Source organism: Halichoerus grypus, chromosome 3 (assembly GCF_964656455.1).
Source record: "Halichoerus grypus chromosome 3, mHalGry1.hap1.1, whole genome shotgun sequence".
Classification (NCBI taxonomy): Eukaryota; Metazoa; Chordata; class Mammalia; order Carnivora; family Phocidae; genus Halichoerus; species Halichoerus grypus.
In genome coordinates, this window is record NC_135714.1 from 63,928,479 (window position 1) to 63,943,803 (window position 15,325).

General features: G+C 40.4%; 1 protein-coding gene across 3 annotated transcripts in view; it reads right to left on the reverse strand.

Moving 5' to 3' along the window:
* Window positions 1–11,380, reverse strand: part of ANTXR2 (ANTXR cell adhesion molecule 2) — a 149,574-nt gene extending 138,194 nt beyond the window's left edge. Inside the window, exons 1-3 of one of the 3 annotated variants that reach the window (XM_036069401.2) lie at window positions 10,717–11,380; window positions 10,002–10,073; window positions 7,613–7,684 (exon numbers count right to left, since the gene is read on the reverse strand). In XM_036069401.2, coding sequence (XP_035925294.1) covers window positions 7,613–7,684; window positions 10,002–10,073; window positions 10,717–10,868 — 296 coding nt within the window. In that variant the 5' untranslated portion in view covers window positions 10,869–11,380. The remainder of the gene's footprint in view (window positions 1–7,612; window positions 7,685–10,001; window positions 10,074–10,716) is intronic. The other 2 variants (XM_078068825.1, XM_078068826.1) reach the window with 2 other exon arrangements.
* Between the last annotated feature and the right edge of the window lie 3,945 nt (window positions 11,381–15,325).

The window sequence follows — 15,325 nt, forward strand, 5'->3', positions numbered from 1 at the left end:
CCTGCCCAGTTGGGTTTTCATTCATTCCTTTTATAGATATTTATTGGGTCCCCACTACGATATTTATAATATAATGTTATTTGGCAGCTTTGAGCATTCAGAAGGTAGCAGGTGCCTGGACAGAGAGGGTAGTAGGAGAGACAGGAGAAAGAAAGTGAGAAGTGCCCAAAACAAACTCTCCTCCTCATAGTTTCTCCGTTCCACTGCCATGTTGCTCTTCTTGAACACCTATCATATCCTAATGCATATAAAATGTCTGGTACAAAGTAAGTGCTACACAGATATTAGTTATTATTCTTTTATCGTATCATGAGTCAGGGACCGAGTGAGGTTATCTGCCAACCAACCCTCTATTCTTTCTTTATGTCACTCTGCATCAATGAATGCAACATACAGGTCAAGCAATGGGACCTTGGCCTCAATTCCCAGCCCTAACGCCTCCTAGTTTTGCAACTCTGGGTCAGTTATATAGCCTCTCTGGCCCTCCATTTCTCCCATCTGAAAAATGGGGGTGATGATGGTACTTACATAGTGGAGTTTAATCAAAATTAAAGGTACTATCACATGTAGAACACTTCATATACTGCATAGCCCATAGTATTCAATTATCAATAACCAACCGTTAATATCTATTCACTGTACTCCTATCCCTTTATCCATAGAAGAAAACTTAAGTACAAATTATCAGCTTTGTTAGTCACAGCTTATAAACCTCACTTGGGAACTATCCCTTTAATCATCCCTCACAAAACACACAACCTTAAAATTTTATATTAAATCACACAAACAACAAATCATATCCATAAGTGTGCACTATTGTTCTTGAATAAATAGTTGAATACCAACAACCTCAAAATGTACTTCTTTTATAGCTCAAAATTTTAAGATATTTTTAAAAATTTGCAGTCATTTCTAGTTAAGAAAACTTCTATCCTCACATTGTACTAGAAAGTATTTCTACCTATTGTTAATTCTTAAGTCCTTGATAGTTGAAATTTAATAATACTATTTAAAATCATGGAGGTAAAGCAAAATGTGCCAATCTATTCTAACATGACTCAAGAAGGACATAATGGTAATATTAAAAATATAAAAGTAAAAGAGAATGTATTAATGTTAATAAACAAATATTTTTCATTTATGGAAAAGAATAAAAGGAATGAAAGGAAGAGGTTAATAAAAAATAATAAAAGTAAAGGACACTTCGCATTCAAAATTTACTGAGATGGATTATGGGTCACACTAGAATCTAAAGACTAGAGCCCAAATTACCAATCTAATTTGTTATTTTGGTCATATACAAGGTTTATATTTTTTTGCTAAGCTGACATGTTTATATCAAAAGAGATTCATCTTAGAGTTTCATTATTACTTTTCATTAAATCTATAGTAGGTGATCTCCAATATGACCTCTGTCAATTCCTTCCCACTCTCTATATGCCCATTCTCCCATCAAGAGATGGCATTTATCTCCTCCCCCCTTGAATCTGGCCTAGTCCTGCTACTGCTTGGCAATAGGATAAGGTAGAAGTGATATTCTTGGACATCTGAGTCCAATCTAAAAAATGGGGACTTTGTTTCCTTCATCTTATAATACTTGCTCTTGGAAAGCTCTCTCTTGGAACCCAGTCATCATACCGTGAGAAGCTATGCCACATGAGGAGGTCACATGGAGGAGAACCAAGTTATTCCACTAAAACAGCTCTAGCTGAGCTCCAGAATCAACAACCAGCTCTATGCCTACAGCATCAGACAACATCACATGGGGCAGAGAAACCTCCCAGCCAAGCCATCAGTCCACAGAATTGTGAACGGTAATAAAATTGCTGTTGTTTAAGCCACTAAGTTTTGTGCTGTTTTGTCATGAATCAAAACTTGCTTATTGTTTATTTAACATGTCACTCTAAGGCCAACATGTGCCAATGTCTCTGTGGTCCAGAGCCCAGACCAATGAACCCAAGGTAGCAGTTCTGGATTCATAAATAGCTGCTTACAAAATGCTCTGCACAATCTGGGTTTTGTGAAAAAATTCTCTCCCGCTTAGTCTACGCTTACCAAAGTGTGGTACGTGGCTCACACCTGAAGTCCATACTGGCTGCGTTTGGTATATTTTTTTACCCCACTTCCCCATTCAATGCGTTACTAAGTCATGAGAAATTGACCTCTGCGTTTTACCACTTGGGTGTGCCAGGTTTGTCTCCCAGGTATGAGTAACCATGTATTTCATTTTCTAGAATATAAAGCAGATGTGGGACTGCACTGAAATAACTATTAGCATATCCGTGACTAGAATCTGAGCTGCTATCTTGCCCAGACCTCTCAGGATTAGCACGATGTGTGGCCCAAACGGACTTTTCTAACCAGAAGTAATCACTTCTCTAATACAATTAACAACAACAAAAAAAACTACATTCACTTCCTCTCACCACATCACTGGTTTATAAGAGAACAGAATGGGTTTAGAGGAAGAACATGTCTTTGAATTATGACAAATTCTGACTAATTGTGAAAAGTGCGGAAGGGGGAACACAGAAAGTCTGAGGCAATGCAGTGGTTAAATGCTCATGCTCAGGAGTCAGAACTAGACGTGAACCCTGGCTCGAACTACTTAGCTGTGTCACTTCGAGCAAATTCATTTGACCTCTCTAAAGTACTCTTAGAATCCTGGCACCTGAGGATGAAAATGATTGCTGTAGCGTACACTGATAATCTCCAAATCCCATTTCAACCTTAGACTCCTTCCCACATCAATTAGGCTTTCTCATGCGTCATAGGCATTTAATCATCCCAACATTGCGATATGGTAGGAATGATTAGCTCCTTCTAACGGGCAAGAGAACTGGCCAGCAGAAAGTGAAATTACTTGCCCAAGGTCACACAACGAGTATATAGCTTCCATGTCTACCTGACTTAAGGTCCACTCCTGGTGTTTTCATTTTAACAAGGAACCTCAGGATCCCCCAAGATAGCAATTGGATATGTGTTATTCCTGAATGCTTTCTCCTTCCAACTCCTAAATTCCATTCTGACTCCAAGAGAGCTATCTCTGGCTAAAGAAGTCAGTAACATTTTTTTTTGAGCATTTGTTGTTTTTTGGTTTTTTTTTTTTTTTTACAAATAATAGTGTTGAAATAAAATTGAATCACTAAGGTGTATGGAAATTAAAAAATGAAGGTTCTCCCCACCCTGAATGTCACTGCTAAGAAAGTATCATTGTCAGCAGTTTCTTGCATATCTTCCAGACTTTTTTCCATGCATTTATGATCACACACACACACACCGTAAAAACGGTTAAAGATTTTTTTTGTTTTTATTTTAGAAAAATAAAATCATACTTAACAGAGTGTTCTGCCACCTGCTTTTCTCAATTAATGTATCTTAGATAAATTTTCATGTTAATATACATGGATTTTCCAATTCTTTTCATGACTACATAGCATCCCATTCTACATATTTTTTTTAAATTACATCAATTGAAACACATTTAGATTGAATACAGTTTTCACTATTATGAGCAACACTTCAGTGTCCAACTTTGCACATACCTATCTTTGCACACTGGTGCTAGGATTTCAGCGGAATACAATCCTAAAAAGTAGAATGGCTGATAGGAACCTTCTAAATTTTTACAGATACTGCCAAATTTCTGTGCAAAATTAATGAACCAATTTATAAGTTACCAATTCTTATGAAGGACTGTTTTATCACAAGTAAATTTTTAATTCAGATTTTAAGGAATAAGAATAAATCTTTTCAAATAATAGAAATGTATATATTATCTAAACTTAATCAAATGACTTCTCTCTTTAAGTTCCTATAAGTCTGCCTAAGGAATATTTTTTCCTAAGTAATTGATTATTGTGCTTAGGTTAAACAATTATATGACTTTTTCAATTTGGGAAAAAATACATTAAGAAGAGTGTTGGAAAAGTTTATAACTGATCTACAAGAGTAGGAAAGAAACTTAGCAAATCTAAGTCATCATTTATCATTTCTCAAAGAGAGAAAACATATGATAGTAGTTAATAACTCAGGTTCTAGAGTGACCAATTCAACCATTCATCCAGCGAGTATTTGTTGAGCATCTACTGTGTGCCAGGTTCTGTTCTGGTATCAAATATGTGGGTGAACAAGACAAAGAAGACCCCTCTGCTCTCATGCAATTTATGTTAGGGTGATGGAGATAAAAATAAATTACTTAACAGAATAATTTCAAAAAGTGATAACCAAATAGACTATCACAACCAATCTCTGGGGAGGAGGGCCAGGGTGCCTGTAGACTAGATGGCCAGGCTAAGGGTCTCAGAGGAGGGGACGCATGGGATGATGCCTAAAGAATAAGAATGAGCTAGCCAGGGGAAGTTCTGGGGCAGAGAAAGGGCAAAATTCCTAATGTGGGAAGAAGCCTGGCCTGGTCAGGGAATGGAAAGACCAGTGGGCTAAACTGGGGCACACAATGTTACAGGAGAGGATTGGGTAAGGCAATCAGGTAGGGCTTTTAGGCCATTAGGAGACATGGGCTTTCTATTCCAGGCCATTAGAACTGTCATAAGCATGAGAGGGGCATACTCTACTTTATATTTTAAAAGACCATTCTGGCTAATATACCCTCACCACGTATTAACTGTACGTCCTTGGATAAGCTACATTACCTTCCTTAGCTTCCATTTCCTCATTTGTAAAGTTAAGATAATAACAATATGTATTACATGTATTAATATGAGGATGAAATGAGGTAATGAATGGAAAGCATTTTGCACACTGCCTAGCACATAATAACTGTTCACTAAATGTTTTTAACTAAATCACTTTTACATCATTAAGATCATATTGAAAAGAAGTGAGCATAATTCACTATCCCCAATTATGTAGCATAATAACTAAAAATATCCTTTAAAATTACTCTTGATTCAAATTCTCTAATACTGAGAGGCCAGATTTGTCCATATTGAATCAATATGGCACTTTTATCTGATCCTATAATACAGCCCTGAGCTATTTAAGGGTATGCGCACACTCCTTACTCTCACACACACTAGATTATCCATCTTTGTGTTGCCCCCAGAGCCCAAAACACTCAATACATCATCTCTAAGGTAGGCAAGCAGGTAGGTAGATAAGTGGATGAATGAGCTAACAGATACACAGAGGATAAAAATCATGGGGGCAAGAGAAGAGAGTGTTTCAAACTGAAACACTTAGAAGAGTAAAGTTTTTATGAGTATATAAAATGTATAACTGATCATATCTTGCCAAGTTTATTATTCTATCCATGTACTCACAGAGTATTGGATACCATGTTGAAATTCTATAAGAAGACACTGCTCTATTGTAAGGATTACTGCCTTCCAATCTTCTTCATCTCTACTGAAAATATTTAGCAACACTCTGAGAAACAGGAAAGAAGTACTTCTCATAATAACCAAAGGAATGAAGAATTATGAACAACAGAACCAAAATTGTGAAACCCACTGTGTGTCTCATTTAGTCAGGTCTCTCTGTGATGTGACCTAGGACATCAGGAAAGTTTATAGGTAGAATTCCAATGTCTAGGCTTTGAAACAAAGATCCACAATAGTTGTGGAAGCATTTTTTCAGTAATTTTGTATCTAAATATGTGAACTGTTTCTACACACTTGAGAGCAGGTAATGGATGAAAAGTGACCCTATACCCAAATACCCAGCACAGAGAAGTTTCAGAAGTTACTGACTTAATAAAATAAAATTAGTAAAAGAACAACTAGGAGCAGAAATAATACCCTTTAATGGAGACTGTTCTGTGATATAAAAAGTACTTTTCTCTGCATTGTCTTATTTTGATCTTTACAACAACTCTCTAAGAAAGCACAGAAGAGTATCAATAATAAAGATTTAAAAGAGAAAGAAAGAAAACATGGCCAATTATGTCTGTGGTTTACACACATAAAAGCCAACACACTGAGCAGATGATGTGCCCCACGTCTCTCAATCAGTAAGTGGCACGGCTGTAATTCTAACCGAGGCCTTCTTAGTGTACTTTCTGCCACCCCCCACTAATTCAGCATGCCACAAATAGTGCAATTCGTTAAAACAGAAGGTATTTCTATTTAAAAAGAGACAGAGGAGTGAACTGTATATAAGTTGTAAGTAGCATTATTATCACTTCTCCTTGAATATTATAAATCCTTTCAAGCAGGACAATTATCCCCATTTGTAAGCATCATTCCTCACTAATCATTAAAATACTACATATTCCCTAGCTCCAAATAATAATAATAGTAGTAGTAACAAATAATAGCGATGACAGAGCTTTCATCTCTTGAATACATACGCAGCAGACTCTGTCCTGCATTCTCCACATTCACTGACTTCATTCTCACAACAACCTTATGAGGCAGATATTGTTATCACCATCATCATCGTCATCATTACAGAAATGGACAAAACTGAGGCATAAAGAGGTTAAGTATCTTGTCCATGACCATTTGGCTAGTAAATTGGTTCAGTGACTCTTAACTGCAACATGCTTATGTTTATGCTACCTCTTCAAATAGAAGCCTCTTCATCCCAGTCCTCTCCTCTTTTAGATTTAACCAATGATAAAGGAAGAATCTCTAATTTAGATTAACATTTTAAACCCTTTCCATGCATTTCTAAACAATACCAATTTTGTTGACCAATCACTACACTTCATCTTCAAAGTGCCTAACAGAGAACCTGGCACAGCATACGCAGGTGACAATTACTGAGAGTCTACTCTGTGTCTGGTGTCATGCTAAGTGCTTTTCCTTACATAAGCACTCTATAAATGTTAACACTGTTCTTTCTTTCTTCTAACGAATAGACTCCATTAGGAGATCTATCTGGATCTTTGAAAATTAAGCTGGGCAATGAACAAAATTTCTTTTCATGGAAGCAAAGCTATTGTATGTGGATTACAAGGGACTACTATTGCTCTGACTCTTGATGACACCCAGATGCACACAAGAAAGTATGGAAGGAAAGTATCAATGAGAAGACGGAGGTCATAAGCTGGACTCCTCATCTACAGAGGTATTTCCTCTCCAGAAAAAAGTAAACTTAAAGCACAAATAAATTAGAAGTTTATCTATCTATCTATATATATATACACACACACACAATTTTCCAAATTAACTCTGCAAAGTATAAATAAGTTCTCTCCCTGAGTCCCTTTAAATATTATGTTTCCTTAACCAGAGTTTAAATAAAAAGTTGAAACAAACAAAACACATAAATAAATATTATATTTTCTCGACATTTTTAAAGAAAAAAATAATTTATTAAAAAAAAGCTATATTCAAGTATAACTTTGCAGAAATCCACATATTATGCAAAACAAAGTACACCAGCCTCCCTTACTAAAATGACAACTAAGGCAGAGATCTGGGTTTCATTGTACATTCCAGAACCAACAAGAATGATATCAATTTTCAGATTATCTGCTCTTTTATATCACTCATACCTCCTTTCTCCTCTATTAGTGAACAGAGCTAAACTGTCTGTGCATTTGCTTGATTCCACTGGGAGGCCTGAATCACCACTTGGAAATATCAATCATTCCTTCAAGATTAGTCTCTACTAAAAGCCTACAGTGAAATGATAATGCACTAACCTGTCTCCAGTTAATGGCAAAATAATGGTTGCTTGAGTAGAAAACACAATGAAAGATAATCTCATTTGAGGGCTGCAATATAAGAAAAGAGGCAGTTAAACATTTTTAAAAGAAATATTGATACAATACAGATACATAGCTATGGAGTCTCAGTTAAAATCAGACTCTGATGGTCCAGGCTTCTTTTAAATGGAACTCCCTAAATAGATACACTAACTCTGCTTAACATTACTGCATAAGCCATCTTGGATTTAGTCAGTGCTTCTCAGCACTCAAACAATCCTCCATGACCCACAAGGCCATTTAGGGAAGAGACTACCTAGAAAGATGAATTCTAGGCCAATGTAAAATCCTTTCGTAGAAAATACTTCTCCCTTTACCTATTTTCCCTGTTCTACCTCATCTCCTTAAAGGAGGCCAGACCCTTCTGAGCAATTGTCATTAGCAATATTTTGGGCTGGAGAGCAGTCAGTTTGATTTAATTACCACAATTATGATATGAGACAAAAGTGATCCGGAAGTAAGAGTATCATGGACAATGTGAAAGAGACTAACAAATCAGTTTTTGTTTTTTGTTTTTTTTTTTTTAAAGATTTTATTTACTTATTTGACAGAGAGAGACATAGTGAGAGCAGAAACACAAGCAGGGGAAGTAGGAGAGGGAGAAGCAGGCTTCCCGCCGAGCAGGGAGCCTGATGTGGGACTCGATCCCAGGACCCTGGGATCATGACCTGAGCTGAAGGCAGACGCTTAACGACTGAGCCACCCAGGCGCCCAACAAATCAGTTTTGATTAGACATTTCCAATTGTCCTAATCTCAAACATCATACTTCCCACTGGCAACACCTGCCCCAGTCGGCTATATCTTTTGAGCATTAGGCATTTATCTCACAGAATGGTTCTTGTCTCCAAGACACTCTACGCAACTACAACTAAGATCTGAAACTGAAGACAGGAAACTAAGATCTATAAACTGAAGATCAGAATGATCTCAAAGGTTTATCCATATTTGAAGATATTCTCTCCAGTAGTCAGCCTTTATTCGCTTTCTACAATGTATTATGAGTTAGTAACTAAGTAACTAAATTTGAGCCAGAGAACTGTGTTATCATAGAATTCCAACTTGCAAACCAGACCAAATCAATAAAAGCCCCACTTCTTCAAAATGGTGTATTGAAATGATCTACTACTTTCGATCAAAATCTATGTGATGCTCTCTGCACACTCTCGGATTAAATCAGAAAATTTATAAACAACTGTCCCTACTGCGTTTAACATTTAAAGATAGAGGGCCTTATTTATTTTTCTTTCCTAGACAGTTTTACTTCAGACCTTGTCCAGAAATGAGAGTGTTATACTTGGCTTCTTAAGCAGGAGACTGATGATTGAACATGGACAAGCATACATTTTTATAGGGATAAGTTTACTGCTGCCAATAACTGAAAGCAAGGATTGCCTAGGCCTCTACAGATTGTTTGAAGTTACTTGCAACATGACTTTCAAAATGTTTTGATCATCCAAGCCTGTTTTACAGAAAACATTTGGGCTAACAAGACTGAAAGAAGCAATATTTAATGATACAGCTCCTTTTTGTGTCCTTTCCATTATCTTGATAAACTTGCATTTGCTCATTGCATTTTTTTCTTTAAAAAAAAAAAAAAGAAGAAGAAGAAGAAGAAAAAAAAAAGGTTCAAAAGCCTGGTGTTCTGGGGTTATTTTTAAATAGAGATGCCACTAATTCCTAGTTACCTCTAAATAAGAGAGTAAGCTGGATTTCACAGCAGTTATGCTTTTTATAGGAGAAAAAACCAGTCTTTCCTAGTAAGGCTTATTGCATATATAGAACAGTTAAATTTTAAACCAGCCACACACCCACACATTGGGTAAACACAAGTCGTCTCTTTAAACACACACAAGTGCCTTTTCTGGTAGTGGGTTATTAACACATGTTCATTTGAAGTTTACCAACAGTTTTTTGTTTTTTTTTTAAATGAGGACCTCTACAATGCTAAGAATTGTGTGGAAAGAAAAATACATTATGGATACTATTAGCATAAAATTTGTTTTATGTGATAAATTATGAGAAAGCGCAACTAAAATTCAAAACAGATGAAAATTCAGAAAGGAAAAGACATTTGTAATAGTATTTGAAGATGCTTCCCAAGGGCCTGAGCCAAGTTTCTGGGATCCAGATGAAATAAGCCCTGAACAACTGAAGGGCTGTCCTAATAACTACATGTGTGTAATAATGGTCTTGAGGCACTTAAAAATCAACATTTCATGAGAGGCTTTCCCTGCGAAAGGTTTCAAAAAAGGAACATCTTACACTTCAGTCTACTTCCCTCCACCTCAAACTCCCCTGCCTGGAAAAGTAAAGTAGGAGAAATACCTCACAAATCTCTCGGTAAGTTGCTGGACAAAATTGTAAATTTCAATCCAATTATTTGCCACACTCCCAGACCTGTAAAATGAAATTGAACTGATGAGAAACAAACAAACCAAAAACAAAACATTTACGTGGGGGGTAACCCGGCCTCTACTTCAAGCAAAGTAATAGTATCGGCAGCTGAAACTTAGGCGCTAAAAGAATCAGGGAAGCCAACCCATCTTCAGGGACCACCTGCCCAATTGTTTGGAGTAGGATCCCGCCTCTTCAAAATAAACACAACCCTCCTTCACAGGAAATGCAAACCACCTTGAGTACTTTGACCCTGGGGTCTTCCTGGCTACAACGAAAGCGCTGTGATCAGGATCAGACCCGGCAAACTTTAGCCAGTTGAGGGGGTGAAGCCAGAGGGGGCCGAGAAACAGGGATGCAGACAGCTACCCCAAACAGACACTCTCCCATTTCCCAAGAGGCCCCAGGACTGGCAAACAGTGACCACCCCACCTCCCCAGAGAGCCCAGCAGGTCGGGACTCCTCCGATCACCACCCAGCCAGCACAGATAAGAAAGCGCTTGCCCTTCGGACGGGCATAGCACAAAGCACCCGTCGTCGGCTTTCTAGCACCCCTCCCCAGGGCGCACACGCATCTCCGTCTCCCCAGCCACAGCTCATCCAATGCCACCCACCAGAAGACCCTGGACCTCCCTCCGGCACTCACTTGTCCAGCACGAAGTAGAGATCAAAGGCTCCTCTGCAGGAGGGCTGCTCCTGGGCGCTCACCGGCCCCCCAGGACCGCTGAGCACCAGCAGCCACAGCCCGGGGACCAGCCAGCTCCCGGGACTGCGGGCCCGAGAGAGCCCCGCCACCATCCTGCGGCCAGGGGCCTGCGGCTGCCTCCTCCTCGCAGCCCCCTCGGCTCGACTCGGTGGGGACGCTAAAGTGGTAGGAGTTACCAGGGACGCACCCCGGGGTGGGGGACAGCGAGCTGATGAGGGGGGCCGGCGCCCGGGGCAGCAGGACCCACTAACTGACAGAGGGAGGGAAAAAGGAAGGGAGGGAGGTCCTAGGAGGACAAAGGGAGACACTGCAACCGCCGCAGCTGCCGCCGGAACTCTTGACGAATCCCAGTGGAAGAGCGATCCAGTCCTTCCCCTCCGGATTCTGGAGAGTTCCTGCAGACAATGAGGGCCCACGGCGACAGCGCTCAAGAGAAGTTCCCCCTCGGCTTCTGGCCGAGCCTCTAGCACCGGCCGCGGAACCGGAGCGGCAGTCCCATTCCGCCCGGAGCGCTGAAGTCCCGCGGCTGCAGTGCGCGGCGGGGCAGGCGCCCCCGGGACGCGAGGACGGCCGCACAAACTTGGAGTGAAGATCCCCGTCCGCCGGTTCCCTTATCCCGCGGCCCACAACTCGCCTCGGCACTCCAAACTTTCTTCCTAGGGCTCAGCTCTGGCGCAGTGCAGCCGGGCGGTCCCCTTTAGGGGTGGAGGCTGAGCGGGCCCTGGGGTTAGTGGCTCCAGAGAAGCCGCTTCAATCAAGGCCAAGAGCAAGATCTGGCCAGGTCTCTCTGTGTGTCAGTGTGTGTCTGAGGGCGGGGCCTGATCTGAAGCCGCACACGCACACTTGTGGGTTCGTGCGGAGTGGAACAAGACTAACGCTTGCCAGATTTCCGAAGGGGAAAAGGAGTTTAGAACAACAAATGTCCTCTAAAACTAAACATACCCATGTAGCCTGCAGGCCTGGACTATTTCAGCCGCTGTGTGGAAAGGCACTCTGTGGCTGTGACCCGGGACTAGCAATTCCCAGGGAGGCGGTGGCCTCCCCACTCCGCCCCACCCCCACTACCGCAGGCGCTCGCGCCGCCGTACTTGCCTCGGGGCTACCTAAGTAAGGCGACTTCCTCTTTGTTTAAACCTACTTTGAAGCTTCGTCTCACAGAGCCAAAACGGGGCGGGGGAGGGGGAGGGTGGAGTCCAGGCCCTTGGCAGAACTCTTTAGGACTGGAAAGTTGTACCTCAAAATATTCCATCCAACTGTCATCTACCCCAAATTCCAGATAATTAAAAATTTCATCTTGCAACAAGCTAGGCCCTCCTTGCCAAACTTGTGCTGGAGTTGGAGTTTGAGTTCATGCACATTCTCTGCTTACTCATTCTGCGTTCTGCCTCTCTCCTGCCCATCACCTCCACCTGTGACTTCGGCCTTCCCCCTGTTGAAACTGGCTTTCAGAACTTGCAGTCTCACTGACGGGAATATGAGGTGTCCCCTCCTCCTTTATATTTTATCTAAGTCGATGCTTTATGAGAAAAAGTTCATATAGTGCTGAATCACATATTGCCTTTTAGCATCTCTTCTGTTTGTTGTCATGTGTATTTAACTTTTCATTTACATTATCTTCCGTGTACAACCAAATTTGTAAGCTCTTTGGGAATAGAAACCAGTCACTTTAACAAAGATTTACTGAGTACCAATTATCTATTAGGCACTGTTCAGAACAAGATGACAAGCCCCGGCTTTCATGAAGCTTGCAGTCTGGTTGAGGAGGAAAAACAGACCAAGATAAATAAGTAAATATCCATATTAGCAGGTGGTTTGCAGAGAGTTAAAATATGGTAATATGATAGAGAATGACTGACTAGGTGACTAACAAAAGGCAACCAGCTATTCCAAGAACCAAAAGTGGAAACGTTCCTAGCTTTTGCAGTTCACCATAGGGATTGGCTTAGCACATTTAAGAAAAAGGAAAGAAAAGCAGAGTGACTAGAACTTTGTGGGTAAGATGAAGTAAGAAAGGCAGGCAGGGGCCAGATTATGTGGTGCTTTGTAGACTGTGACAAACAATTCGGATATTTTATATTAAGTGTGATGGGAGTCCATTAGAGGGTTTTAACCCATGCAGTGGGATAGAAGATAAAGTATTATGATCTCTGCTTTTCAAAGATCATTCTAGCTGATATGACACAATGGATTTGGAAGCAGCAAGAATGAAAGCAAGGAGACCAGTCAGGAGGCTATTATAGTATCGGGGCACAATAAAATGGTACCTTGGACCATCACCCCTATAGCAGCTAAACTGAGGGATATGAATGGATGAAAGCTTTAATAAACTCAGACCCCCAGTTTGGAAATATCTGCCACTTGGTGATGGAAATTCCAGTACCATCCGCTTCTTACCTGATGGGGTAGAGAGGGTACTGATAGGACAAGTGGTTGGCTGACAGAATGGAAGATAACATACTTTTGTTAGAAATTTCAAATAATTGAGCTCTAGAAGAAAGTCTAAGGAAAGGGATGAATATATTCAAAGCATCCTAAATCTGTCCTCTTTGGCTTCATCTTTTCTTGAGGTTCCGAAATTTTGATTCCTCTGTAGCCATTGGTTCTCCGGGGATGTGCTATACCTCCTCTTCTTTCACATTTGGGCCCCACTGTGGATACACTAATCACTTTGCCTTCCCACAACGAAGCTGAAACAGGCTGACATCTTCAGCAAACTTGTATCAGCAGCCTGTTAAAGTTTCTTGTCAAGGTTTTTATTATTTACTGTTGGTTAAAACTGGTCTCCATTTTCAACTTTACTTTTAATCAAGACAGAATCAAGGATACAATATACCTTAGCAATTAATACCATATCAGTACATGACTGAATAAAATCTGGGGGGAAATCTGTCAGAAAGTAGTAACAACTAGTTTAAAAGGGGGACAGAAGATGAAGAAATATGAGGCAGGAGGCTCACCACGTATTCTAGCCTCATGATGAAGTATTCTAATTTCACATTTATTGGCTTTCTTTTCTCCTAGCTTCTTTTTGTTGTTGTTGTCTCAAGTATTTATTTAAATTCTAGTTAGTTAACATATAGTGTAATATAGGTTTCAGGAGTAGAATTTAGTGATTCATCACTTACATATAACACCCAGTGCTCATCACAATAAGTGCCCTCCTTAATGCCCACTGCATTTAGCCCGTCCCCCACCCACCTCCCTCCATCAACCCCCAGTTTGTTCTCTGTAGTTAAGAGTCCCTTATGGTTTGCCTCACTCTCTTTTTTCTCTCCCCCTTCCCCTATATTAATCTGTTTTGTTTCCTAAATTCCAAATATGAGTGAAATCATATGGTATTTGTCTTTCTCTGACTGACTTATTTCTCTTAGTATAATATACCCTTGTTCCATCCATGTCCTTGCAAATGGCAAGATTTCATTCTTTTGATGGCTGAGTAATATTCCATTCCATATATATTCCATACACACACACACACACACACACACACACACACACCACATCTTCTTTATCCATTCATCAGTCGATGAACATTCGGGCTCCATTCCACAATTTGGCTACTTTTGATAATGCTGCTATAAACATCGGGATGCATGTGCCCCTTCGAATCAGTATTTTTGTATCCTTCGGGTAAATACCTAGTAGTGCAATTGCTGGGTTGTAGAATAGTTCTATTTTTAACTTTTTGAGGAACCTCCATACTGTTCTCCCAAGTGGATGCACCAGTTTGCATTCCCACCTCCCTTGGCTTCTTGATTCATTGCCTGCTCATCTTCTCAGACCCCACAAACTGATCCAAGAACCTGTCATGTCCTACACCTAAACTAAAGCAAAATATCTTGAACTTAAAACTTGTTCTTCCTCAAAATTCCCAGGCCTTCCTGGTGTCTGCCTACTCAGTTCTTCTGTCCTGACTACAAGACCAGCTGAGCTGATTGACACACTAAAGCACATTACATTCTTTTGTTTATTTGTTTGTCTGGGTAATTAATTGAGCCCATTTCTGGAAATTTGCTCATGGAAGATCTATTATGAAGCAGGGAAGTGGCCTCACCTTGCAGAGACAAATAATTAATCAAATCTCTTTTACCTAGCAAAAATTAGGGGAAGGTCATTAATTATGGAGGCAACCAACTGTCCAGATTTGCCCCAGACTGAGGGGTATCCACGGAGACAGGGCTTTCAGCGCTAAAACTGGAGCAGTCCCTGGGATGGTCCATGGCGAAGGCGGCTGTTGGCCGTCCTATTCCCAAGTAATAGTGAGGCACAGGGAAAGTAAGAGCAGGTTTGGGAATTTCACCAAGGCATAAGAAGGAACAGTGTTGACAGTACCCCTTTCTGTTCCCCTGTCTCAGGTGAGAGGCCTTGGGCATTGTGTCAACTGGACACTAGCCAGGTAAGGTTTCAAACTGACTTTTGCACCTCAGTAGACATGCTGGAACCCTGTGTAACTTTCAATTGTAAATCAAGAATGGGGTAGGGAATGCAGATGTCTGAGCAGAGAGAGAGAAGTTAGAGTGAATTAGAGAAACAAATCTAAAATGCTTTT